This window comes from Mobula hypostoma, chromosome 9 (genome assembly GCF_963921235.1).
Source record: "Mobula hypostoma chromosome 9, sMobHyp1.1, whole genome shotgun sequence".
Classification (NCBI taxonomy): Eukaryota; Metazoa; Chordata; class Chondrichthyes; order Myliobatiformes; family Myliobatidae; genus Mobula; species Mobula hypostoma.
The window spans coordinates 145,953,630-145,979,305 of record NC_086105.1 but is presented as its reverse complement, the minus strand read 5'-3'; the positions used below and the strand labels follow the sequence as shown (position 1 = coordinate 145,979,305).

Genomic DNA, 25,676 nt, shown 5'->3' with positions numbered 1-25,676 from the left:
GAGTCCAAAACTACAGGGCATAGGTTTGGTGTGAGAGGGGAAAGATTTAAAAGTGACCTGATGGGCAACATTTTCACACAGAGGATGGTGAGTAACTGGAACAAGGAAGTGGTTGAGGGAGATATCATAGTATCATTTAAGAAGCACTTAGTTAGGTGCATGGAAGGGAAGTGGTTGGAGGGCTCATGCAGAAATTTGGGCCTAGCTGTTTGGGCACTGTGGCCAGCATGGACAGGTTGGGCCAAGAGGCCTATATGCACACTGCTCAGAGGCACAGGATCTTCATCCCACGATGTCTATGTTGCTCTTACGTCTACATTAATCCCATTTACCTGCGTTAGGTCCATAGCCTTCTATGCTACAGACTTCAAGGTTTACCATGAGGGCTCACATGAATCTATGACCTATGTCTCTGTAACAGGCCTGTCAAAATGGGAAAGGCAGATGGGATTTGAAAGAGATATGAACATTGCAAATAGAATCCAAAATTGGCTCAGCCAAAGGAAGTGTGTTGGCAACTTAAAGAATCAGAACCAGAATCAGAAACAGAATCTGAACCAGAATCAGAATCAGAACCGGAACCAGAACCAGAATCAGAACCAGAATCAGAATCAGAGCCAGAATCAGAAATGGAATCAGAATCAGAATCAGAACCAGACACGGAACCAGACAGAGAACCAGATACAAAACCAGAACCGGAACCAGAACCGGAATCAGAAATGGAATCAGGAATGGAATCAGAATCAGAATCAGAATCAATCAGAAACTGAACCAGAACTGGATCCAAAACCAGAATCAGAACAAGAACCAGAATCAGAAATGGAATCAGAACCAGAACTGGAATCAGAAATGGAATCAGAACCAGAACCAGAATCAGGAATGGACTCAGAATCAGAATCAATCAGAAACTGAACAGAACTGGATCCAGAATCAGAATATGAATCAGTCACAGAATCAGAATCAGAACTAGAGCCAGAATCACTTACCTATGCTGTGAACTTTGTTGATTTGCAGCATCAGTACAGTGTAAGACATAAATATTACTATAAGTTACACAAATAAATAAATAGTGTAAAAGACAAATAGTGAGGTGATGTTCATGCATTAATGGACTGTTCTTAAGTCTAATGGTGGAGAGAAAGAACGTGTTCATAAAACATCGAATGTGGGTCTTCCTGTACCTCCTCCCCAGTGGTAGTAATGGGAAGAGGGCATGTCCCAGATGGTGAGGATCTAGTTGCAGAGGGAGTTACAGAGGCCTAGGCTTTGAATCTTGTTGATCAGCACTGAGGGGGTGATGGTGTTGAATACTGAGCTATGATCGATAAACAGCAGCCTTACCTATTTATTGCTGTTGCCCAGCTTTTTATAATTTATATAAATTACTCGGATGAAGTACTGAGGCTATACACTCAGTGGACATTTTATTAGGTACACTCGTGCATTTTCTCATTAATCCAAATATCTAATCAGCCAATTATGTGGCAGCAGCTCAATGCATAAAAGTATTCAGACATGGTCAAGAAGTTCAGTTATTTTTCAGACCAAACATCAGAACAGGGAAGAAATGTGATCTAAATGACTTTGACTGTAGAATAATTCTTGGTGCCAGACAGGGTGGCTTGAGTATCATGGAAACTGCTGATCTTCTGGGATTTTCATGCTGAACAGTCGATAGATTTTACGGAGAACGGTATGAAAAACAGAAAAACATCCAGTGAGCAGCAGTTCTGTGTGCAAAAAATGCTTTGTTAATGGGAGAGTTCAAAGAGAATGGCCAGACTGGTTCAAGCTGACAGGAAGGCGATAGTAACTCAAGTAACCATGTGCTACGACAGTGGTGAACCTTGAAATGGATGGGCTACAGCAGCAGAAGACCAGGGACATACTCCCATGAACCTAATAAAGTGCCCACTGAGTGTGTAAACGGATCAATCAGAATGAGAATCAGGCTTATTGTCACCCTGATGTTTGGTGCTTTGTGACAGCTGTGCATTGTGTGGAAGTTGGTGGCAGGGCAAGGATTAAGTGCAGATAGTGCACAGACAGCCCAAGCAAGAAAGGTCTTTAAAAAAGATCTTTGAAGAGCATAGCTACCCTTTGCACAGCAGGACACTGAAGCTTTTTGGCGTACCGAGACAAGGGTGTAATAGAAAACTTAAGTGCCCAGCTATGACTCTCACCAACTATGGACTTTTACTTTACTAACTTCACTTTACTAATCAGCTGTTAGTTTGTAGTTTCTATTGACTTTTAACACCTGCATTATGAATGGTGATTGATCTTGCAATTAAGGAATTGGAACATACGCAGTTTACCAAATGGTCAATATCGGTAACACTAGTCAATTCTCCATAAAATTGGCTTTCTCTGTTCAGATTTCAGAACAGTGTGGGTGACAAGGGTCAAGCTGTTCTCCTTGTGCACAAGCAGAATAAAGTGTGGTTGAGGAACGAGTGAGAGTCCAGTCAATCGGTGACGACAAGCGCAAAATATAAAGATTACTATAAATTACAAATAGCATGATGCTATGACAGCTCGGGGCATACCAAGGTTTGGATTTCAATTCTGGTGACCTCTGAAAGAAATATTGTTTGCTTACCCACTGAGTGAGTGGGTTTCCTCTGGGCACTTCGGTTCCCTCCCACAGTCCAAAGATGCACCAGTTAGAAGGTTAATTGATCATTGTAACTCAACTTTCAAAGTTCTAAGTAATTTTTATTATCAGAGTGCATATATGTTACCACATACAACCTTGAGATTATTTTTCCTCTGGGTATACTCAGAAAATCTATTGAATAGTAACTATAACAGGATCAATGAAAGATCAAGCAGAGCATAGTAGACAAAAAACTGTGAAAACGCAAATATAAATAAATAGCAATAAACAATGAGAGCATGAAACAACAAGACAGAAGTCCTTAAAGTAAGACTATTAGTTGTAGGAACATCTCAATAGATGAGTGTGGTTATCGTTTTTTTGTTTGAGACCCCGTGATTAGGCTAGGGCTAAATTGGTGGGTTGCTGTGTAGTGTGGCTCAGGGGGTCAGAAGGCTCTGTTCCCTCTGTATCTCCAAACAAATAAATAGCGCAAAAGTCAAGTACTGAGGTCGTGTTTATGGGATTTAGAAACCTGCTGGCAGAGGGGAAGGTGGTGTTCCTAAAACGTTGAATGTAGCTTTTGGCAGCATATTTCCACTGGGTTTAATACTCAAACCCTTCCTTTTTGTAATAGATTTAGATTGCAAGATTTTGAGTTGATGTAAGAGGGTGGGAGGGGAGTGATAAAAATATTTGAAGAAACTGTACAGTGTGCATAATTGCTGACAATAAGGAGAGTTTTTGACAGTGAAGGGTGGCGATAGATGGATCAGTTAGACAGAAGTAGCAAAGAAATTCGATCCACAGAAATGCAACAATATCAGGAAATAAATGGAAAGATACAGCGAGGTGAACAGATCACAGTGACTGTTCAAAGTTCAAAGTAAATTTATTATCAAAGTACATATATGTCACCACAGACAACCTTGAGATTAATTTTCTAGTATTCATATTGAATAAATCCAGTAACTATAATAGAATCAATGAAAGACCGCACCAATAGGGCAGACAACCAGTGGGCAAGACAACAAACTGTGCAAATACAAAAAGAAATTTTAAAAAACAGAAATAATAGTGATAAAAATAAATCAGCAATAAGTATCAAGAACATGAAATGAAGAGTCCTTGAAAGTGAGACCATAGGTTGTGGGAACATTTCTATGATGGGGCAAGTGAAATTGAGTAAAGTATCCCCTCTGGTTCAAGAGCCTGATGGTTGAGGGGTATTAACTGTTCCTGAACATGGTGGTGCGAGTCCTGAGGCTTCTGTACCTTCTTCCTGATGGCAACAGTGGGAAGAGAGTATGTCATGGGTGGTGGGGTTCCCTGATGACAGATGCTGCTTTCCTGGGACAGTGCTCCATGTAAATGTGCTCAATGGTGGGGAGGGCTTTACCTGTGATGGACTGGGCTGTGTCCACTACGTTTTGTAGGATTTTCCTTTTTCAAGGGCATTGATGTTTCCATACCAAGCTGTGATGCAACCAGTCAATATACTCTCCACCACACAACAGATGCATAACAAAACAGATCAATAATGTGGTTAGAAAAGATGAGATTGCTTCTTTCGTTAGCCAAAGCAAAGATATATGAACAGGAAGGATGGGGTAGAACATTATTCAATGCCAGTGTAGTACAGCTTGAGTATTGTGGAGAGTTTTGATCTTTTCACCACAGGAGAGATGTGATTGCACTGAAGAGGCTACAGGGATATACAAGGATGCCAACAAAACATAGAACACTACAGCATAATGTAGTCACTTTGGTCCACAATGTTGTGCAGAACTGTCCCCTAAGATAAATCTAACACATCCCTCTCACATAGCCCTCCATCTTTCTATCATCCATTACATTGGTTAATGGTAGGGGGTCCATGGCATAAACAAAATTGTGAACCCTTGCTCTACTACCATCCCTGACAGCATATTCCCTGCACCCACCACTTTCTGAGTATAGTACTTACCTCTGTCATCCTCCATATATTTTTCTCCAATCTCGTTAAAATTATGCCCCCTTGTATTCTGTCATTTCTCACCTGGGAAAAGTCTCTGGCTGTCTACTCATTCTATGCCTCTTATCAGCTTGTACACCTCTGTGAAGTCACCTCTCATCCCCTTCGCTCCAAAGACATTACCTACATGGATGTTCACAAAGTCTTTAACAAAGGCTCTCATGGGAGGCTTGTCTGCAAGGTTTGCATTCTGGATAAGTAGTAAATTGGATTCAACATCAGCTTAGTGAGAGAAGCCAGTGAGTAATAGCAGATAGATGCCTCTCTGACTGGAAACCTGTGACTAGTAGTGTGTCACAGGGATCAGTGTTGGGTTCCTTGCCATTTATCATTATATTAATTATTTGGATGATAAAGTGGTAAAGTGGATCAGCAGGTTGTAGATGACACCAAGATTGGGCTATGGTGCTGGTGCAGAATAGAAAGGGTTCGTAATTTGTGGGTATAAACACAAGGAATTCTGCAAATGCTGTGAATCCAAAGCAACACACGTGATATGGGCACGCTATGTTGGTACCGGGCGCATGGCAACACTTGCAGGCTGCCCCAGCACATAATCGAAATACGTTGGTTGTTGACGCATTTCACTGTACTTTTCAATGAGTCAATGTAAATGTGACAAATAAGGTTAATCTTTATCTTTAAGAGAATGGAGATCCTTTGGAAATCTCTCCCCTGAAAGCACAGTCAACAGATTTGTATATTTCTGGATATTAAAGGGTTGAAGAGATGTGAAGATGGTGATGGAGAATGTTGCTAGGGTAAACAGACCATAGACTCACAGAGCTGGAAGGCTTACTTCTGTTTCTACTCTTACGTTCTTACTTGGTCTCCTCGGACCCCCACCCTACAACATAACACACCCCACTTCAGCAATGCAGGTAAGCCCTTCCTGAGAACACGAAGAACCCCTCCACCTCACCCACGCTCCAAATAGATAAAAGTACTGAGGATGGATGATAGAAAAGTGGAGGGCTATGTAGGGTGGAAGGGTTACATTGATCTTGGATAGGACAAAATGGTTTTTACTGTGTTGTAGTGTTCTATGTTTGATACATGTTCTCCTCACCTTTAGACCTAAAGCTCTCACACCCAGAGAATCTACATGCGATGGCCACTTTATTAGGTACACCCGTACACTTGCTCATTTATGCAAATATCTAATCAGCTAATCATGTGCAGCAAACAAATGCATAAAATCATGCAGACATCGTCAGGAGGTTCAGTTGTTGCTCAGACCAAACCTCAGAATGAGGAAGAAATGTGATCTAAGTGACTTTGACTGTGGAATGATTGTTGGTGTCAGATAGGATGGATTAAGTATCTGAGAAACTGCTGACCTTCTGGGATTTTCATGAGGATAGTGTGAAAAACAAAGGTCACCCAGTGGGTGGCAGAGTTGTGGGTGAAAACGCCTTGTTAATGAGAGAGGTCAGAGGAGACTAACCAGACTGACTCAAACCGACAGGAAGTCAACAGTAACTTAAATACCACTTGTTACAACAGTGGTGTGCAGAAGAGCAGCTCTGAATGCACAGTACTTAGAACCTTGAAGCTGATGGTTTTACCAACCCTGAGAATACACGATTTCCCCAACATGACTAAGTAAGCAATCACTTCACCCCAGAAGTACTATCAATCCAACCAGAAAATGTGTTCATCCCCTGCAGAGAGCTCCAACAATCTAACCACAGAGTCTAATACCTCCTCACACTAAGATCATTACGTTTCCTACCTCTAGAACACCAGGTACCCAAGCCTGGGAAGTCAGTGTCCTCCCACCCTGAGAAGACAAGGTCTTCCTAATCCTAGAACACAAGGTCTCCCACTCAAGGAGTTTATTAAGCCCACCCCAGATTACTGGCTCTCCTCAATCCAGAAACACAAGTCATATGGCTGGTTTAGCAATGAACAACTAGTATGGAGATCCTTAGGAAAAAAAGTAATTCTTCAATAGAAGATGACCTTTAACAGACTCTTATCTCGGGTATCGATAATACCCCTTCACAAATTCTGAGCATTAACCGTATTGCAGACATAAGACAAAATCCCATGAGAACTTTTCTCTGGACAATTTGCATCTCAGGAGATTGCTGTAGAACAGAGACACCTAGGGGTACAGGTACAGATTTTCCTGATGGTGAAGAAGACATTTGGCATACTTGTCTTTATTGGTAACGGCACTGAGGGCAGGAATTGGGATGCCATAATGGAACTACATGTTGTTTGTGCTAGCACATTTGCAGAATTTTGTAGTAGTAGTAATAACAGTAGTAGCATTGTGATCATTGGCACCAGAACACTTGTGGGCTGCCCCTGACACATCCTTAGGTGGTTGTTAACAGAAACAATGCATTGCCTTGTATAGGCACAAGAGGTACTGCAGATGCCGGAAATCTAGAGCAATACACACAATCGGCAGGAGGAGCTCAGCAGGTCAGGCAGCATCTATAGATGGGGATAAACAGTTGACATTTCAGACTGAAACCCTTCATGAGTCACAATGAAGGGTTCTGGCCCCAAACATCAGTGGCTTATTCTCATCCATATATGCTGCCTGACCTGCTGAGCTCCTCCTGCAGACTGTGTGTATTGCATTTCACTGTATGTTTCAACATATTGTTCATGTGATAAATAATTGAATCTGAATTAGCTCTAGGAAGGATGTCATTAAACTGGAAAGGGCGCTAAAAAGATTCACGAGGATGTTACCAGGACTGGAAGGTTCAAGCTATAAACGGAGGCTGGATACGTTTTCCTCCCTGGAGTGTAGGATGCTGAAGGGTGACCTTACAGAGATTTATAAAACCACAAGGGGGCATAGATAATGTGAATAATACAAACACACAGGTTTTAGTTGAGATTTAAACGAGATCTGCAGGGGCATTTTTTTCACACACACGGCGGTGGGTATAGGGAACGAGCTGTAGAGGCGAGTACAATTTCGACGCTTAAAAGATATTTAGACAAGCACATGTATGGGTAAGGTTTAGAGCAGGGGTTCCCAAATGTTTTATGCCATGGACCAATATCTTTAAGCAAAGGGACGGTGAGCCCCAGGCAGGGAACCCCGGGTTTAGAGGGATACGGACCAAACTGGTAAATAAAACTAGCTCAGGTAGTCAACTTGGTCGGCACGGCCATTGATAGACACATGAATGTGAGGCAAACGGAGGGTTATAGACGTGGTGTAGGTAGAAAGGGTTTGCTTAGTTGGTCAATTGGCAACTAATTTATTTGGTTCGGCACAACACTGTGGGCCGAGGGGCCTGTTCCTGTTCTGTGTTCTGTCAGATGGGCCAAAAGGCCACGCAACTCTATCTTTGCTTGATTAGGTTACTGCCCGCCCCCCAAACCACCACCACCACCACCGCCAGCACCTGGTTAAATTCAGTACAGATCCGCTGCCTCACCAGGTAACCTTTAGCCCATTAACAGGTCCGTGTGTGTGTGTGCCAAGTTACAATCGACTCCCCCCGGGCGATCCTTCATTCAACGGACAGCAAGCGATCCCAGCCGCGTCTAATGGAGAAAAGACGTCAGCTCCGCCACGTTTTTCGCCGATTCTGGAAGGGCTGGGATGAATAAGACAGCAGGTCCAGTCTCCATCGGGACCTGGAGCACGGGGACCCACCTCTCGCACACCGGTACACCGGTATTCTGAATGCCAGTGTGGAAATTGACACGGGGGCGGAGCCTGGAGTGTCTGAACCTCGCTCATTGCTTGGAGACCAGCTGACGTAGAATCATTCGCCACCAATAAATAGGCTCGGCTGAAGGCGCCAAGAGCATTACTCGGTGAGATTTCTCCCGCGCTCCTCAATTGCGACCTCCTTTCATCGCCCACAGCCAGGTGAATTGCTAACTTGCTTTCCCCAGCCCCCTCCTCCCAACATGCTGGCCTTGCTCGCCGCAACCTTTGTCCTGGTCGCCAGCAGAGGCTCTTCGGCCCCCGGCCAAGACACACAGGCCACCCGGTTTGTCTGCACCTCCATCCCCCTGGACGCGGACCCGACCTGCCCGGTGCCACCAATGCCCATACAGGTGGGCTCGTCCCAGGAGCAAGACCTGCGTGCCACGGTGATGCAGCTGAGGGAGACCATCCTGCAGCAGAAAGACACCCTCAGTCACCAGAAGGAGACCATCAAGGAGCTGACCGGCAAACTGAGCCGGTGCGAGAGCTCCCAAATGGAAGCTAAGAACAAGGGAGGCCGGAGGAAGCTGTTCGACCGGATGCACGGCAAGGACACGATGGGCGATCTCCCCAGAGACCACGGCAAACTGGTCGACCACTTGGGCCGGACCATACAGACTCTGAAAGATAGACTCGGCAACTTGGAGGTAAGTTCCAGGTGGGATATGAGACCGCTCGGACCACACTTGCAGTTTCTGCCTTACCCCTCCCTTTCGTGAAGGGAGACCAATGTCTTTTTTTTTAGAACTATCTGCTGGCTGGAGATTGATCAGGGGCTCAGATTTCGCCCTGGGTTTTCCACACCGGGATGTCCCACCAAAAAAAAGGCTGCCTGTTACCCCGACCCCTTCCGATCTCTGATACCGAATCGGCTCCAGCAAAATGAATTTTTCTACGTACTGAGTACCCCTAGGATTAAAACCAGCCTTGCTCCCCGGAGAACGGAACATCACGCTGTATAAACTCCACAAAATCTGAAATTTATACAAAATGGAAATACTCATTAGACCAGGGACCATCTCTGGGGAGAGATAGAATTAGTTGTTTTGTCATGAGAAACCAGGGAATACTTTTTATTTCAGAATCCCGGCGTCTGGAATTCGGGGGGGGGGCGCGGGAGGAAATTGACAGAGGAAGACAAAATTGAGGGGCATACGAACTGTACATTGTACGTAACTCCTCTTCTTCCCCCCCCCCAACAGAGGATTTAAAGTAGAGGTAAGAGGTTTAGCAGGAGATCTGAAGCGGAATTATTTCACCCCAAAGGGATTGGAATTTGAAGTACCCCCGTGGGGATGGTGGAGCATCTGGGCGAGCTATAGAAAGCTATATCCCTGTGCTACTGCGCAGGATTAACATAGCTAGATATTTAAGTCGTCAATGATATCGTGGATCGCAAAGTCTTGTATTTCTGGGCGGAGTTAATGAACTGTCCTTGGTACCGATTTCACTCACCCGCATCGGAGCTCTCCTTGGTCCTGAAACCTCAGACCACTTCGGAGACGAATCGAATCGATCAAAGTCACACCTTACCCATGCCGACCAAAGTGCTCGTCTAAGTTAATCGTAATTTCTTGCGTTTGGCCTATATCTCTCTAAATCTTTCATATCCATGCACCTGTCCAGTGCAATTTAAGTATCGTTATTGTATCTACCTCAATCAATTCCTCTGGCCGTTCATTTCATATACGGACCATAATCTGAGCGGAAAAATGTTGCTCCTCACGTTCCTCTTAGTAGAGGAAGGTTTGCATTTGGTCCCATTCAGACCTTTATCACTCTCGCCAGCGTTCATCTTGAAATACAGTTCAAGATTTGTCAGTACACAAGTGTAAAGGAGAGCAAATTGATTGTTACTCCAGATCCAACACAGCATAAAAAACACAATAAGCATAAAGAATACAATAAAACACACAATTAATATACAGTACTGTATAAAAGTCTTGGGCACATATATAGCTAGGGTGCCTAAGACTTTTGCACAGTACTGTATTTATCAATGAGTGGAGAGAGTTTGTAAATCTGATTGGAGCAAATGAAGTTGGGAGTGGTGTGAGTGGAGCACTCTAAGAGGGTGTTGGTGTTGCAAAGATGGCAGAGGAGAAGAGGCAGGGGTGGGGTGGCATGGGTGCAGACTAGGCAAGTTCATTTGATTCCAAGCAATTGGTTTATTGATCAATACAGAAATGTCTCTCTGGTGCTTCCTGCTCTCTCCCCTCTCCCTGCTTTCAGTCCATAATAGAGACCCATATCAGAACCAGGTTTATCACTCAGATATGCCAAGGTTTTTTTTTTTGCAGCAGCTGTACAGTATAATACATAAAATTGCTACAGTACTGTGCACCCTAGCTATATGTATGTGGCCAAGACTTTCACACAGTAGTGCAAGTACAATAAGATTTACTTGTCAAACATAGACTGAGAATATGTACATTAAGTGTTGCTAGGTACAGGAGCATCTGTATATAAGGTGACTCCAACAGGAAATCGAGTTTGATTTCCATTCAACCATATACATGAATACAGCCAAATGAAGCGTTTCTCTGGGGCCAAGGTGCAATACACTGTACCAACAGTCACATACAGCATACAATGTGCAATTCTGATAGCAGAAAGATATACATTCACAAGCAAATAATAGAAAAAAGCAAGATACCCTATGTTCCTACGTGTCATGAACTATAGATTGATGGTGCAGGGACATTGTCCTAGAGCACTGTTTCTGCAAGAACAAGCCTGAGTAGTTTCCCCATTTTGCACAAGTTGAACACAATCCAGGTTGTCTCCTTGGGAGCGAATGCTGGAATGATTCAAGGTGTGGGGAGAGGGAGCTTATAGAGTACATTATAAATTTTGTTATTTAATGCTTTAAGTAAGGTGAATATAAAGGAACTGAATGTTCAGTCAGTCAGAACATATTAGCCAGCACCAATATCTTGGGAAAGAACATTGGTTAAGACTAATGCCTTTGCCTTGGGCCATCTCGGGGGCGTGGATGATGTATTAATGACAGTGACCGAAATAGGCAGTAATGATGTGGCCAAAGCTATATCAGGCTTCAATATTGGACAAAACTTATTTCCTCTAATTAGTTTTGTATCTCCACTGATGCGATGCTCAGCACTCCTATCAGTGATAGTGATTTAATCACAGTTACGTATCTACATTAATCAAAACATGCGTCCAGGATAGGAGACAAATGAGCAGATTTCCCCTGAGCTACTACTTTGAAGACTGTTTCAAGTTAGACCTTATTCCCTGTACAATTTTCTTCATCCTGTGAATTCTCTCCTCTTTAAATATTTATTCAACTTCCTTTTGAAAGTTACAATTCAGCCTGCTTCTGTCAAGGATCCAGGATCTACTTTATTTGCTGTATATGCAATCAGTGGCCACTTTATTAGGAATCTCCTGTACATAATAGTGTCCACTGAGTGTATATTCATGGTCTTCTGCTGCTATAGCCCATCTGCTTTAAGGTTCATTGAGATGTTCTTCTGCACACCACTGTCGTAGTGTATGGTTACTTGAATTACTGTCACCTTCCTGTCAGCTTGAACCAGACTAGCCATTCTCTTCTGACACCTCATTTGCAAGATATTTTTGCCTGAACTGGATTTTTTTTTTTTTTGCACCACTCTCTGAGAACTCTAGAGATTGTTGTGCAGGAACATTCCAGGAGATCGGCACTTTCTGAGATACTCAAACTATCCCATCTGCCATCTACAAGCATCCCATGGTCAAAGTCATTTTGGATCACATTTTTCCCCATTCTGATATTTGGTTCAACATCTGAACCTCTTGACTATGTCTGCATGCTTTTATGCATTGAGTTGCTGCCACATGATTGGCTGATTAGATATTTGCATTAATGAGTAGGTGTAACTAATAAAGTGTGCATGTGGACATGTAGTAGGGATTTGCTGTGGTATGTTGCTCAGGGTATGACATGTAACAAAAATGACAACATTCAACATTTATAAAGAACTATTTAAAAATAAAATTAGAGGTTAAAGTACAGATATGCAGTAGGCCGTACATAAATACCAGTGTGTATTTACAATCTAGGTTGCTTTATAAAAGTGGGTTAAAATGTTTACTGTGCAGTGATTGGAGTAATGGGGAGGATGGGGATTACTAGAGTGTTTGATCAGATTAACTAGATGGAGGATTCCAGTCACCTTTTCCTCAGTGGTATTGGTTTCACATTTGCAAAGATTAAAGAAAACAATCTAATACCATGCATTGCTTATGCCAGCACACTATCAAGCAACAAAGCTATAGTACCACACACAAAATGCTGGAGAAACCCAGCAGGTCAGGCAGCATCAATGAAAATGAATAAACAGTCGACTTTTCAGGCCAAGTCCTTTTGAGATCTTTCATCAGACTCTGCCTAACCTGCTGAGTTCCTCCAGCATTTTGTGTTTGTATGTGTGTTGCTCTGGTTTTCCAACATCTGCAGAATCCCTTGTGTCTAGTATGCAACAACTAGTTTGTAATTAACTCTCGCTATCAATGGAAGAAGAGTGTGCACTATTGCAAATCTACTCTTGCCATTTAGTTCACTGTAAAAGTTGTTTGAAACTGACAGCTTTGGTTTGAAGAGAAGTCTGAATTTAAAAAGTCTCATCTATTAATAGTTGAGGTTGAATCACTTATTTGAAAGACAATCAATGTAATAGAACTGGTTGTAATGGTTCAAAGATCATTTGTAGTCAATCACAAAATACTTGGATTTACATGAATTAAGCAAATATTAAAGTAAGTGCTCCCTTTAAGACCATAAGACATAGCATCATAATTAGGGCATTCAGTTCATCGAGTCTGCTCTGCCATTCCATCATTGCTGATTTATTATCCCTCTCAATATCATTCTCTTGCCTTCTCCCTGTAACCAATGACACACTTACTAATCAAGAAGCTATCAGCCACCACTTCAAATATACCCAATACCTTGGCCTCCCCAGCCTCCTGTGGCAACGAATTCCACAGATTCACCACCCTCTGGTAAAAGAAATCTCATCTCTGTTCGAAAGTGACGGTACTTCTATTCTGAGGCTGTGCCTTCTGGTCCTAGACTCCCTCACTATTGGAAATATTTTCTCCAAATCCAGTCTAATTAGGCTTTTCAATATTCCATAGGTTTGAATGACAGCTTCACTCATTCTTCTAAATTCTTGTCAGTACTGGCCTAGGGTCCTCAAACACTCCTCACACATTAACCCTTTCATTCTTGAGATCATACTCATGAACAAGATGATGGGAATCTTGTGCAGAGGTTATTTATATCAACACTTTATTTTTTCAGTTACTACCATTTTGACCTCTTGTGTTTATAATTTGGAAAGTGAATTGATGCTAATTTCATGAGGATCCTATCAAGTTCTGTTGGTGCTAAATTATTCCAGTCCAATAAGTGTATCTTCGTTAAGCTTAATCCACAGTCTTTCCAGTACAAAGCTCTGTGATAAACTCAAACTATATCCACTGAAGTCAATGCAAAAAATATTCAGATGAAACATGAGTTTTTAACTTGCAACTTATTTATTTAACATAATTTACTAGTACTTTCTATTTGTAAAGCTTGTTGCTTAAGCCCATCACCTCTACTAGGGTATAGTCTGCCAAGTGTAGTTCACCAGAGTCCTCTATCTTGGACCTGTCTTTCACATTGTCTCCATATATAGCTCATTTAGTGTATCCTTTCTCTCCCAGGGATGAGGCCTTTGGAGCTTCTGTTGCACTGGGATTTTATGGGGTGGGATTGCTAGTCCCATGCCCAACTCTTTTTTTGCAACTGGACTAGGGACTGTCCATTGTCCAATCCTTAAAAACCAAGTCACAATGCAGGATGCAAATAAAGCGTGATTAATTCACACTGATACAATTGTATTTCTATGCTATATTGACTGTCCTGTTGTACATACTATTTATTACAAATGACTATAAATTGTACATTGCACTTTTAGATGGAGACGTATGTAAAAATTTTTACTCCTCGTGTATATGAAGGATGTAAGAAATAGTCAATTCAATTCAAGAGGTCCAAACTATTTAATTCATCATATTATGCACTTTCCCCAGAATTATTCAATTTGAATGCTTTCATTCCAATTAGTAACATGTGTGCATAATCTTTTTCTTTCTTGAGAATTTAATTTTGTCCACTCAGCTTCTTCAATATAACTTTTTCTAAGAAATTAGAAGTTAGATGAATGTAATCAAGATCAAATGTTAGACTCTTGGCCTACATATTATATCAGATTTATTATTTTAGAAATAGAAAACCATTATTAAGGAAGACTCTTATTGGAGGCAAACCCCATTCCCATTCTGACATGTCATCCATGGCCTCCTCTTCTGGAAGATGAGGGCATTTTCATGTTGGAGAAACGACACCTCGTATTCTGTCTTTGTGGCTTCCTGATAGTATAAACATTGATTTCTCCAATTTCTGAATTTTTTCCCTCCCCTATCCCCTCTTCTTCAGTTCACCACACTGGCCCTCTCTTGCCTCTTCTCTTCTCACCGCCTGTCCATCACCTCCTACTGATGTCCCTCCTTCCCTTTCTCCCATAGTCCACTCTACTTTCCTATCAGATTTCTTTTTCTCCAGACCTTTACTTTTTCCACTTATGACTTCCTAATTTCTTGTCATCCCCTACCCCACCACCCATCTGGCTTCACCAATCACCTTTTAGCTTGTTCTCCTTCCTGGTCCCATGTCTCTTTATTCTAGTGTCTTCCCCTGTTCTGATGAAGGGGCTTGGCTTGAAACATCGACTGTTTATTAATTTCCTGACCTGCTGAGTTCCTCCAGCATTTTGTATGTTGCATTAAAGAACACAATATTGGAATCTTCTCAACTTCATTTTTAAGCTAATGATCCAAATGGTGAATTTGCAGAAGCTTTCATTTTTGTAAGGTTAGAATAAGAACTAACCAATGGATTTGGCATATTCTGACTCCAAGAAGACCTTCTCATAGGGTGCCATGCAAGAGGGAGCTATAAATAACTGGAACTCATGGAACTGGAAGGAATGTACTGGCAGAATCAGTTATATTTATTATCACTGACTTAAAGAGAACTGAACTGTGTTTTGCAGCAGGAGACATAAAATTACTAGAAATTACAAAAATATGTAGTGCAAATAATGGAATATCTTCATCATTGTGCGCTGTGTCGTATGACGTGGGCGATCACGTTATTTCCATGACCTCGATTTTTCTTGTCAAATTTTTCTAAAGAAGTGGTCTGCCATTGCCTTCTTCTGGGCAGTGTCTTTACAAGACGGGTGACCCCAGCCATTATCAATACTCCTCAGAGATTGTCTGCCTGGTGTCGGTGGTCACATAACCAGGACTTGTGATATACACCAGCTGCTCATACGACCATCCACCACCTGCTCCCATGGGTTCACATGACCCTGATCTGGTGACCTGTGGGCTAGTGGGGTGAAGGGGCACCTTGCACCTCCTTTGGTAAAGACATATCTTCACCCCCCCAACCCATAAATGGAATAACGAAGTTATACAAAAGAGAACAATGGCGAACACACAGAATGCTGGAGGGACTTAGCAAGTCGGGTGTCATCTATGGAAGGAAATAAACTGTCGATGTTTTGGGCTAAGCCCCTGATAGACCATTCAGAAATCTGATGGGGGGGGGGGATGGATGGAAGAAGCTGTTCTGAATCATTTAGTGTGGGTCTTTAGGCTCCCCAATGATAGTAACAAGAAGGGTGAGTGTCCTTAGTGATTGATGCTGCCTTCTTGAGGAACTGGCTCTTGAAGATTTCCTCAGTGTTGGGAAGGATTGTGCCCGTGGTGGAAACAGAGCAGAAAATTGGGAGGTTGTGACGGGACCATTGAAAGCAATCTCTGCCCATCAGCAAACTACATAAAATGCTGGGAGAACTCAGCAAATCAGGGAGCATCAATGGAGAGGAGTAGACAGTTAACTCTTCAGGCTGAGTCCCTTCATCAGGACTGGAATGGAAGGGGGTAGAAGCCAGGTTATACATTTATGGCCACTATTTTCGATACACCTGCTCATTAATGCAACAACTCAATGCATAAGTGTGCACACATAGTCAAGTGATTCAGTTGTTCAGATCAAACATCAGACTGGGGAAGAAATGATTTAAGTAATTTTGATTGTTGTTGCCAGACAGGGTGAATTGAGTATCCCAGAACCTGCTGACTTTTGGACTTTCACACAGCAGTCTATAGAGTTTACAGGGAATGGTCCCATCCAGTGAGTGGCAGATCTATGGGTGTAAGCACCTTGTTAATAAGATGTCAAGCTGACAGGAAGGTGACAGTAATTCAAATAACCACGCATTACAACAATGGTATACAGAAGAGCATCTCTGAATACACATTTCCAACCTGGGCTACAGCAGCAGAAGACCACAAATGTAGACTCCTGTTTAGGTACAGGAGGTTCCTAATAAAGTGGCCACTGAGTGTATATTTGTGACTTACATAAGTGTAACATACCCAAGTTTGTATCACTTGAACAGTTGGGTGGCTTGTGAATTGGAAAAAGGATGCAGGTAAGCTTTCAAGGTGATAAACAGGCTAAACGAATGAGCAATGAGTGAGTAGAATATGAGGGGTGATTGATAGGTTCATGTCCTAAGGTAGGAGTCAATTTTAGAAAACCTAGCACATTCATTTTTCAACTAGTCCCCTCCTACATGTACACACTTAGTCCAGCGGTCGTGGAGCATACGGATTCCTTCTTTGTAGAAGTCGGTGTCTTGGACCTCCAGAAAGTGGTCCACAGTGGCGGTGATTGATAAGTTTGTGGCCTAAGAGTTATTAACTTCAAACTTTGTGCATAATCACTCAGAGTTGAACTGCACGTGCATGTAACGAGAGCTGTATAAGTCATCTCCTTCTACCTTAGGCCACAAACTTATCAATCACCCCTCGTATAATGCGGGGGCACGTTATCTACTGAAGCAGAAAAATATAGATATGCAGAGTATATTTAAAATATTGTGAGACTGAAGTGGATTGGGTACCTTGTACACAAATCACTGAAAGGTTACATGTCAAGATGCAAGTACTAAGCAAGGTAAACGGCATGTTGTCCTTTCTTGCTTGTTACATACACCTGTTAGGGTGCATTCTCCAGTTACCTTATAAGGTAACCGTAGCCTTCAGCCAGGAGCAGATGTCATCAGGTGGTTCCCAACCTTCACCGAGTGTTTCGACCCTTAACCACGACACTCTCCAGTTGGTGGGCCAGCAGTGGTGGACCAAATCACTGCCTGTCTGCTCCTGGCTTCCAGCTCCCCTCCTCTCGCCTACTCTAAATCCAACAAGAGGCCCGTTCCGCCTCTTCCCCCATCCTACAAGCTGCTTGTTTTTTGCTCCTTTCGTCCAGGCCCAGATCTGACAACAACCGCCATGCTGATTTGGCTGGGAAACCTCTGCAGCCGATCTCCACAGGGAACAACCATGCCTGCCATCCCTTGTCTTTACACTCCTGCACTAAGGGCTGGTACTTCAAGGCCTTTCTCTTGTGGGCCTCTTCCCATCCCTCCTCCCACGGCACAGTCAGCTCAACCAGAATTATTTTCTTGTCTTCCGTTGACCACAGTACAATGTCCGGGCGTAGGGTTGTGTGCACCACATCCGGGAACTGCAACCTCCTTCCCACATCGACCCTCATCTCCCAGGACCTGGCTGTTAGCAGCAGATTGGGCTTTGGTTGCATAGACCTGTAAAGGTAACATGAGCTGTAGGGAAAGTTTGAACAGGTGCGGACTTTATTCCCTGAAGTGTTAGTGAAAGTGGAGACTTAATAGAGGTATACAAAATTATGAGGTGTATAGACAGGGTAAATGCAAGTGGGTTTTTTCCATTGAGGTTGGGAGAAACTAGAATTAAAGGTCAAGGGTGAAAGTTGAAATGTTTAAGGGGAAACTTCTTCACTTAGGGGGAGCTAAGGAGGAACTTCTTCACTCAGAAGGTGGTGACAGAATGGAATGAATTGCTCGTGGAAGCGGTGGATGCAGGATCGATTGCAATATTTAGGAAAAAATTGGGTCCTATGAAATGGGGGGGGGGGGCGGCTATGGAGGGCTATGGTCCAGGTGTGAGTTGATGATACTTGGCATAGTAACAGTTCAGCATGGACTAGATGGGTTGAAGGGCCTGTTTCTGTTCTGTAGAGCTCTATGAATCTACACCTTAATGCAATTATATCCGGTGTTGATGAGACCACAGCTGGAGTAATTTGTACACGTCTGATAACCCAACCGAGGGAAAGATGTACTTACAAGAGAGGAGGTACAATAAAGTTATTAGATTCTTCAAATGAGGGGTTTTATCCTATGTTGTTGTTTGTTGGGCCCTTGGCTTCTGGTGGGAGCATAAGTCATCGCTGACCTCCTGTCTCCATTGTCCACTGATGGTATGGTTGGAGCTCATTGATGCTTCTGCAATCCATTGTATCCACTGTACAGGGGATTGGCTTATACAGCTTCCCCAGAGCCCTGTTGGCCGGCCTTAGCCACTTCTACCTTTCACGATGGAGATGTAGGGTTGGACTTTGAGAGACGGTTTATCCCATGAAAGATTAAACCTGGGCTGAAAGCCTCTGGGGTTAAAAGATTAAAAATGATCTTATTGAAATCTATAGACGATGATGGGATTAGTAGGATAGATGCATAGATTATATTTCCTGACACCCCTCTCTCTGGTATCTACAACTGAGGTTAACAGTCTCAAAAGCAGTCGGTCATTCAGGACAGAAATGAGATAAAGATTTCTTTACCCAGAAGGTCAGCAACTCAGTGGGTCAAGTAGTATCTGTGGAGTTGAGAGGATATCGGACCTTTTGGGTGTAAGAACATAAATGGACAGGATTAGGCCATTTGGCTCTTCATGCCGCTCATAAGTATCTGATTCTTCCACCTCACACCTTTGGAACTTGAACCACTATGTACAGTACAGGCCCCATGGCTCTTGATATTGTGCCAACCTCCAAGATCAATCTAACCTTTCCCTCCTAGCTAAGAGTTTCGTAAATGTCCCTAATATATCTGCTTCTACCACCACTCCTGGCAGGGTATTCCATGCCCCCACCAACCTACCTCTGACATCCCTCCTCCCCTATACATTCCTCCAATCACCTTAAAATTGTCCCCGCCCGTTCTTAGCCATTTCTGCTCTGGGAAAAAGTCGGCTTGATCTCTGCCTCTTATCATCTTGTACAGCTCCATCCATCCTCCTCCCCTCCTCCTTCGCTCCAAAGAGAAAAGCCCTAGCTTGCTCAGACTTTCCTCATATTTCGTGCTCTATCCAGCCAGCATCCTGGTAAATCTCCTCTGCACTTTCTAAAGCTTCCACCTTCTTCCTATAATGAGGAGACCACAACTGGAAACAATATTGTGCACTATCCAGATGCCCCTTGATTCACTTGTATTGAAATCCATCAGCCCTCATTTTGAATCAGTTCAGTGCCTGATGCTCCAAAGCCTTCTAGGGTACAGAATTCCAAATATATGATAGAAAAGGAATCAAGAAATGTAGGGTTTGTGCAGAGAAGAGGCATTGAGATGGAAATTATCTTTGCTGGGGCAAATGAATAGCCTTTTCTTGCTTTAGTTAGTTGTGCTATGTAAGGCAGCATACTGGTGTAGAGATTAGCATAATGTTTTACAGTACTAGCTGTAAGGTGGGGTTTCAATTACTGCCGCTGCCTATAGGAAGCTTATAAGTTTGCTCTATGACCGTGTGGTCTTCCTCCAGGTACTCCAGTGGAATGTGGAACGTACGTCCCACCTACATTCCAAATGAGTATAAGTTAGGGATAGTAAATTGTTGGCACTGGAAGTGTGGTGACTCTTGCAGGCTGCCCTCAGCATGTGTTTGACCTGCGTTGGTTGTTTGGCAGCACGTTTGATGTACACGTGACAAAGCTAATCTCTAAAGATCATCGTCTTTCATCTTTTGTTCATATGCATTTTAATGAAAGAACAACTCTGATCACCATTTTATTCTGTATGGACACATTAAATGATAAGAAATTCTTCACATCATTCAGTGTGCTGGGCTTATGCCCATTTAGTCGAAATGAAATATTATCTGTGACTTCAATTCAAGTTTAATTGTCATTCGACCATATACGAGACAGTGTTACTCTGGGGTCAAGGTTGTATCGAGAGCATCCTGAGCAGCTGCATCACTGCCTGGTTCGGAAATTGCACAATCTCGGATCGCAAGACCCTGCAGCGGATAGTGAGGTCAGCTGAGAAGATCATCGGGGTTTCTCTTCCCGCCATTACAGACATTTACACCACGCACTGCACCCACAAAGCAAACAGCATTATGAAGGACCCCACACACCCCTCACACAAACTCTTCTCCCTCCTGCCTTCTGGCAAAAGACACCGAAGCATTCGGGCTCTCACGACCAGACTATGTAACAGTTTCTTCCCCCAAGCCATCAGACTCCTCAATACCCAGAGCCTGGACTGACACCAACCTACTGCCCTCCACTGTGCCTATTGTCTTGTTTATTATTTATTGTAATGCCTGCACTGTTTTGTGCACTTTATGCAGTCCTGGGTAGGTCTGTAGTTTTTGTGTTGTTTTACATAGTTCAGTGTAGTTTTTGTATTGTTTCATGTAGCACCATGGTCCTGAAAAACGTTGTCTTGTTTTTACTGTATACTGTACCAGCAGTTATGGTCGAAATGACATAAACAGTGACTTAACTTGACAAAGCACAATGCCAACAATCACACACACCACAAAGCACACACAAGACAGCAAGCACAGATGATATTTCACTCACACAATAACAGTTCCAAAATGCGTTACAATCAATCTGCGGTTGACCACAATAGAGCCTGCTTCCTGCCAAGCAAAGACTGGGGGCAGCAACGACTCCAGTGTGGATGCAGTGCCACATCACCCCTGGTGGGGCACATTGGCCTCGACGTTGTCCCACACCCCTGCTGGCAACACCCTGGCTTGAGGCCTGGTCCTCGCGCATACGAGACAAGTACATATAGAACATCAGTAAAATGCGGCAACATAGAATATGCTTGTAAATAGACCAGACCCCCCCCCACTCCCCCAACCAAATGAGATCATCAGTCAACCACAACAGAGCTTCCAGCCAGGATGCTGTGCCACACCATCCCCAGCGGAGCGCAACAACCCCAATGCCCCCGGGTGATATCGCCACTTGATGTGTAGTCCTCAGATATAAGAAGCAAAACTTCTCAAACAGAACTTGTACTGAACTTGAATGAACTCTTCAGTTGTAATTTCAATCCAGACATCACATTATAAGAGCATAGATCTGCATAGCACAGGTCCCACTCCTTCAGCTCACAATATTTTGCCCAACCAGTTAAACGTTTAGTTATATGACCGGCTAGACTATTCCCTCCTGCCTGCACAATGTCCATATGCCTTCCATTTTCCTCACATCCATCTGCCTATCTAAATGTCACTTAAGAGTTCCTAATGCATCTGCCTCTACCACCACCCCAGGCATCCAATATGTTTTTTTAAAAAAACTCGCTCCTCACATTTCCTTTGAATGCCCCCTCTCACCTTAAATGCAAGCCCTCTGGTTTTAAACATTTCAACCCTGAGGAAAAGATATTGTCCGTCTACTCTATCTACGTCTCTCCTAATCTTATAAACCTCTATCAGATCTCCCCTCACCCTCTGCTGCTCCGGAGAGAAAACCCAAGTTCGTATAACCTCGATATAGTCTATTGTACTTCGAAATACTATAATATAATTTTTTGCTCTGTACAACATGTTTGACTTGTTGCATTGTGTGCTTCCCCTTGATGTTAATGGGGTAATAAATAACATTATATGTTCTGTTTAAATGAGAATACAAGCACAGTCAAATGAAATATTTAGCTTTAACATTAAATGAAATTTTATATATTACTTGGTAAATTCATACAAACTGAACACCGAGTGCTCTCATTTAACTGAGAATAGATTGATTTAATCTACTTTAATAGACTGCTCAGTCCACACTTAATCTCCCACTTTCTTCAAGGTATTTTTAAAAGACTGATTAATTACATGAGGGGCACTTTTGTACACTAACCAATTTTATGATTAAAGTATTTCATATAGAAAGCCAAAGGCATTGAATAATTAGATTTTTGTTAGATTTGGCTATCTAACTATCGTAATCTAATAAAGGGGTGCATAACATAATCACTCATCTGCCGTTAGTTATGGTTCTGTTCAGCTGCCTGAGTTAGAACATCTACCATCCAGATATAAGAGCGTGAAAATACGATTAAGCTTAAGGGAATCGTGCGTTATTATAAACACAAGAGATTCTGCAGATGCTGGCAATCTTGAGCAATGTTCACAAAAACCTAGAAGAACTTAACAAGTCAGGGAGTGTCTATAAGGGGGATTCTGTATGGGTCTCTACTGTGGACTGAGAATTGGAAGGGGGCAGGGAGAGGGGAATCATGGTTGGGGGAAAAAGGGAAGGGAGAGGGGGAGAGAAGCACTAGAGAGACATTTTGAAATGATCAATAAACCAATTGTTTGGAATCAAATAACCTTGCCTGGCATCTCAGGGCTGGGTGTGTCTGCACCCGTGCCAACCCCACCCCTGGCACTCCTCTGCCAGCAGTTGACATTTTGGGCTGAGGTGCTTCATCAGGACTGGAAAGGAATGGGGCAGGGGGCAGAATAAGATGACGAGAGGAGTACAAGCTGGCAGGTGATAGGTGAGACCAGGTGAGGGGGAAGGTGTGTGAATGGTGGAGGGGAATGAAGTAATAAGCTGGGATGTGATAGGGGGAAGAGGTAAAAGGCTGAAGAAGGAGGAATCTGATTGGAGAGGACAGTAGACCATGGGAGAAATATAAGGAAGCAGGAAACCAGAGGGAGGAAGGATGAGTAGTTCTTTAACTGTAATCACATTCACCAGGTATTACATGCTGTTTCAATGGGGATTTTCTCTGGGGAACAGTGGGCCACCTTAATGCCCTTGTCCATTATATGTTCCCATCGCTAGTTATGGGTTCAATTCAGCTGCTTGTTGGCTGAGTTAGAAAGCTGTAGAGCAAGTCTACCATCCAGATAGAAGATCATGAAAATAAGATTAAACTTAAAGGGAACACTGCAATATTATAAACACAAGAGATTCTGCAGATGCTGGAAATCACGAGCAACATGCTAGGGGAACTCAGCAAATCAGACAGTGTCTATAGAGGGGAATGAACAGTCAACATTTCAGGACGAGGCCTTTCATTGGGACGGGAAAGGCGGGGCGGGGGAGAAGTGGAATAAGGTGGGGGGGAGGGAGGCAGGAGATAGATGAGAGCAGGTCGGGGGGGGAGGAAGGAGGGTGGGAGGAATGGAGTAAGAAGCTGGGAGGTGACAGGTGGTAAAAGGCTGAAGAAGGAATCTGATAGGAAAGAACAGTAGACCATGGGAGAAAGGGAAAGAGAAAGGACTTCAAGATTGCTTATTGTCACTTCCAGTACACAAGCGTAAAGGAGAATGGAATAATTGTTCATCCAGATCTGATGCAGCACAAAACAAGATAACACAATGATTTAAATGCACAAGATAACTTGTATGAATGGTTTACATATCCATAAAGTGACACTAGGCACAGGGGTGTCTATACATGAGGTGACAGACAGGAAATGATAAAGCAGTGGTAGTTGGGGGTGTGGAGGGGTGGGTTAGTGAGTGGAGGTGTTGATCAGCCTTACTGCTTTGGGAAAGTAACTCTTCTAGAATCTGGTCGTCCTGGCATGGATGCTACATAGCCTCCTCCCTGATGGGAGTGGGACAAACAGTTTATGAGCAGGGTGGGTGGGATCCTCCATGATGCTCCTGGCCCTTCTCCAGCACCTCTCTGTGTATATGTCCTTGATGGTGTGTAGGCTGACGCTGGTGAGATCAGAGAGAAACTCCCTCATCTGGTCTCACCAATCAGCTTACTACATATGCACCATCTCCCCCACCCCTCTCATTTTAGCTTCTGCCCCCTTCCTTTTCAGTCCTGATGAAGGGTCTCAGCCCTAAACGTCGACTGTTTATTCCTCTCCATAGATGCTGCCTGACCTGCTGAGCTCCTCCAACATTTTGTGTGCTACATTATTGTAGTTGCTGTTTTTTCTGGATAGGACAATGATTCCTCTTCTACTGTGTAAGATGGGTGTAAAGTAGTTTGAAGTGAATTGTCTGCAAAGTCCTGGCCAATGTTTACCTCAATCAATATTGTTTGTCATGTTGTTGAAATTGACTATATTTTCAATGCTACAACAGTGCCTACATTGCAAAATGTTGCCCTGACTAATCAGGAACCAATCAACCCCTGCTTCAAATATCAGAATCAGATCAGGTTGAATATCACTGGCATATGACATGAAATTTTTAACTTTGCGGCAGCAGTACAGTGTACAAAGGGCCACCAGTTCATGATAAATATAGAAAAAAATCAATTCCAGTAAATATATATATTAAATAGTTAAATTGAATAATTAGTGCAAAAAGACAAATTAAAGAAAAATGTAATGAGGTAGTGTAACTAGGTTCAATGTCCATTCAGTAATCGGATGGCAGAGGGGAAGATGCTGTTCCTGAATCACTGAGTGTGTGCCCTCAGGCTTCTGTATCTCCTACCTGATGGTGGTAAAGAGAAGAGGGAATGTCCTGGGCGGTTCCCTCAAATTACTCTTTCTGAAATGTGCCCACTGACTTGACCTCCACAGCTGTCTGTGGAGATGAATTTTGCAGCTTCACTACACTCTGGCTCGGGAAATTCCCCCGCATCTCTATTCTAAAGGTATGTTCTTGCATTCTGAGTCTGTGCCCTCTGGTCCTAGACTCCCCCACTATCAGAAACAATCTCTCAACTCCACTCTGTCTGGGACTTTCAATGTTCGAATAGCATCAATGAGATTCACCCCCATTCTTCTAAACTCTGGTGAACACAGTCCCAGAGCCATCAAAAGCTCCTCACATGTTAACCCTATCATTCTCGTAAAACTCCTTTGGACCCCCTCCAATTTTTTCTTCGATGTGGGGCCAGAAATGCTCCCACTGTGGTCTGACTAATGCCTTATAAAACCTCATCATTTCATCTTTGCTTTTATATTCTAGTCTTGAAATGAATGCTACCATTGAGTCAGTAGCAAGGAAGGCAAATGCAGTCTGCAAGTTGACCTTTAGGGAATCCTGCACGAACACTCAAGTACATTTAAACCTCTGATTTCTGAATTTTCTCTCTGTTTAGAAACTAGTCTACGTCTTTATTTCTTCGATCAAAGTGCTTGACCATACACTTCCCTGCACTGTATTCCATTAGTAATTTCTTTGTCCATTCTCCT

The 25,676-nt window shown here is 43.0% G+C and overlaps 1 protein-coding gene across 1 annotated transcript in view; it reads left to right on the top strand.

The window, feature by feature from the left end:
• Positions 1–8,507: 8,507 nt before the first annotated feature.
• The window catches only part of LOC134351414 (neuronal pentraxin-2-like), a 31,212-nt gene continuing 14,043 nt past the window's right edge, over positions 8,508–25,676 (top strand). The window contains exon 1 of the mRNA XM_063057516.1: positions 8,508–8,954. Coding sequence (XP_062913586.1) covers positions 8,508–8,954 — 447 coding nt within the window. The remainder of the gene's footprint in view (positions 8,955–25,676) is intronic.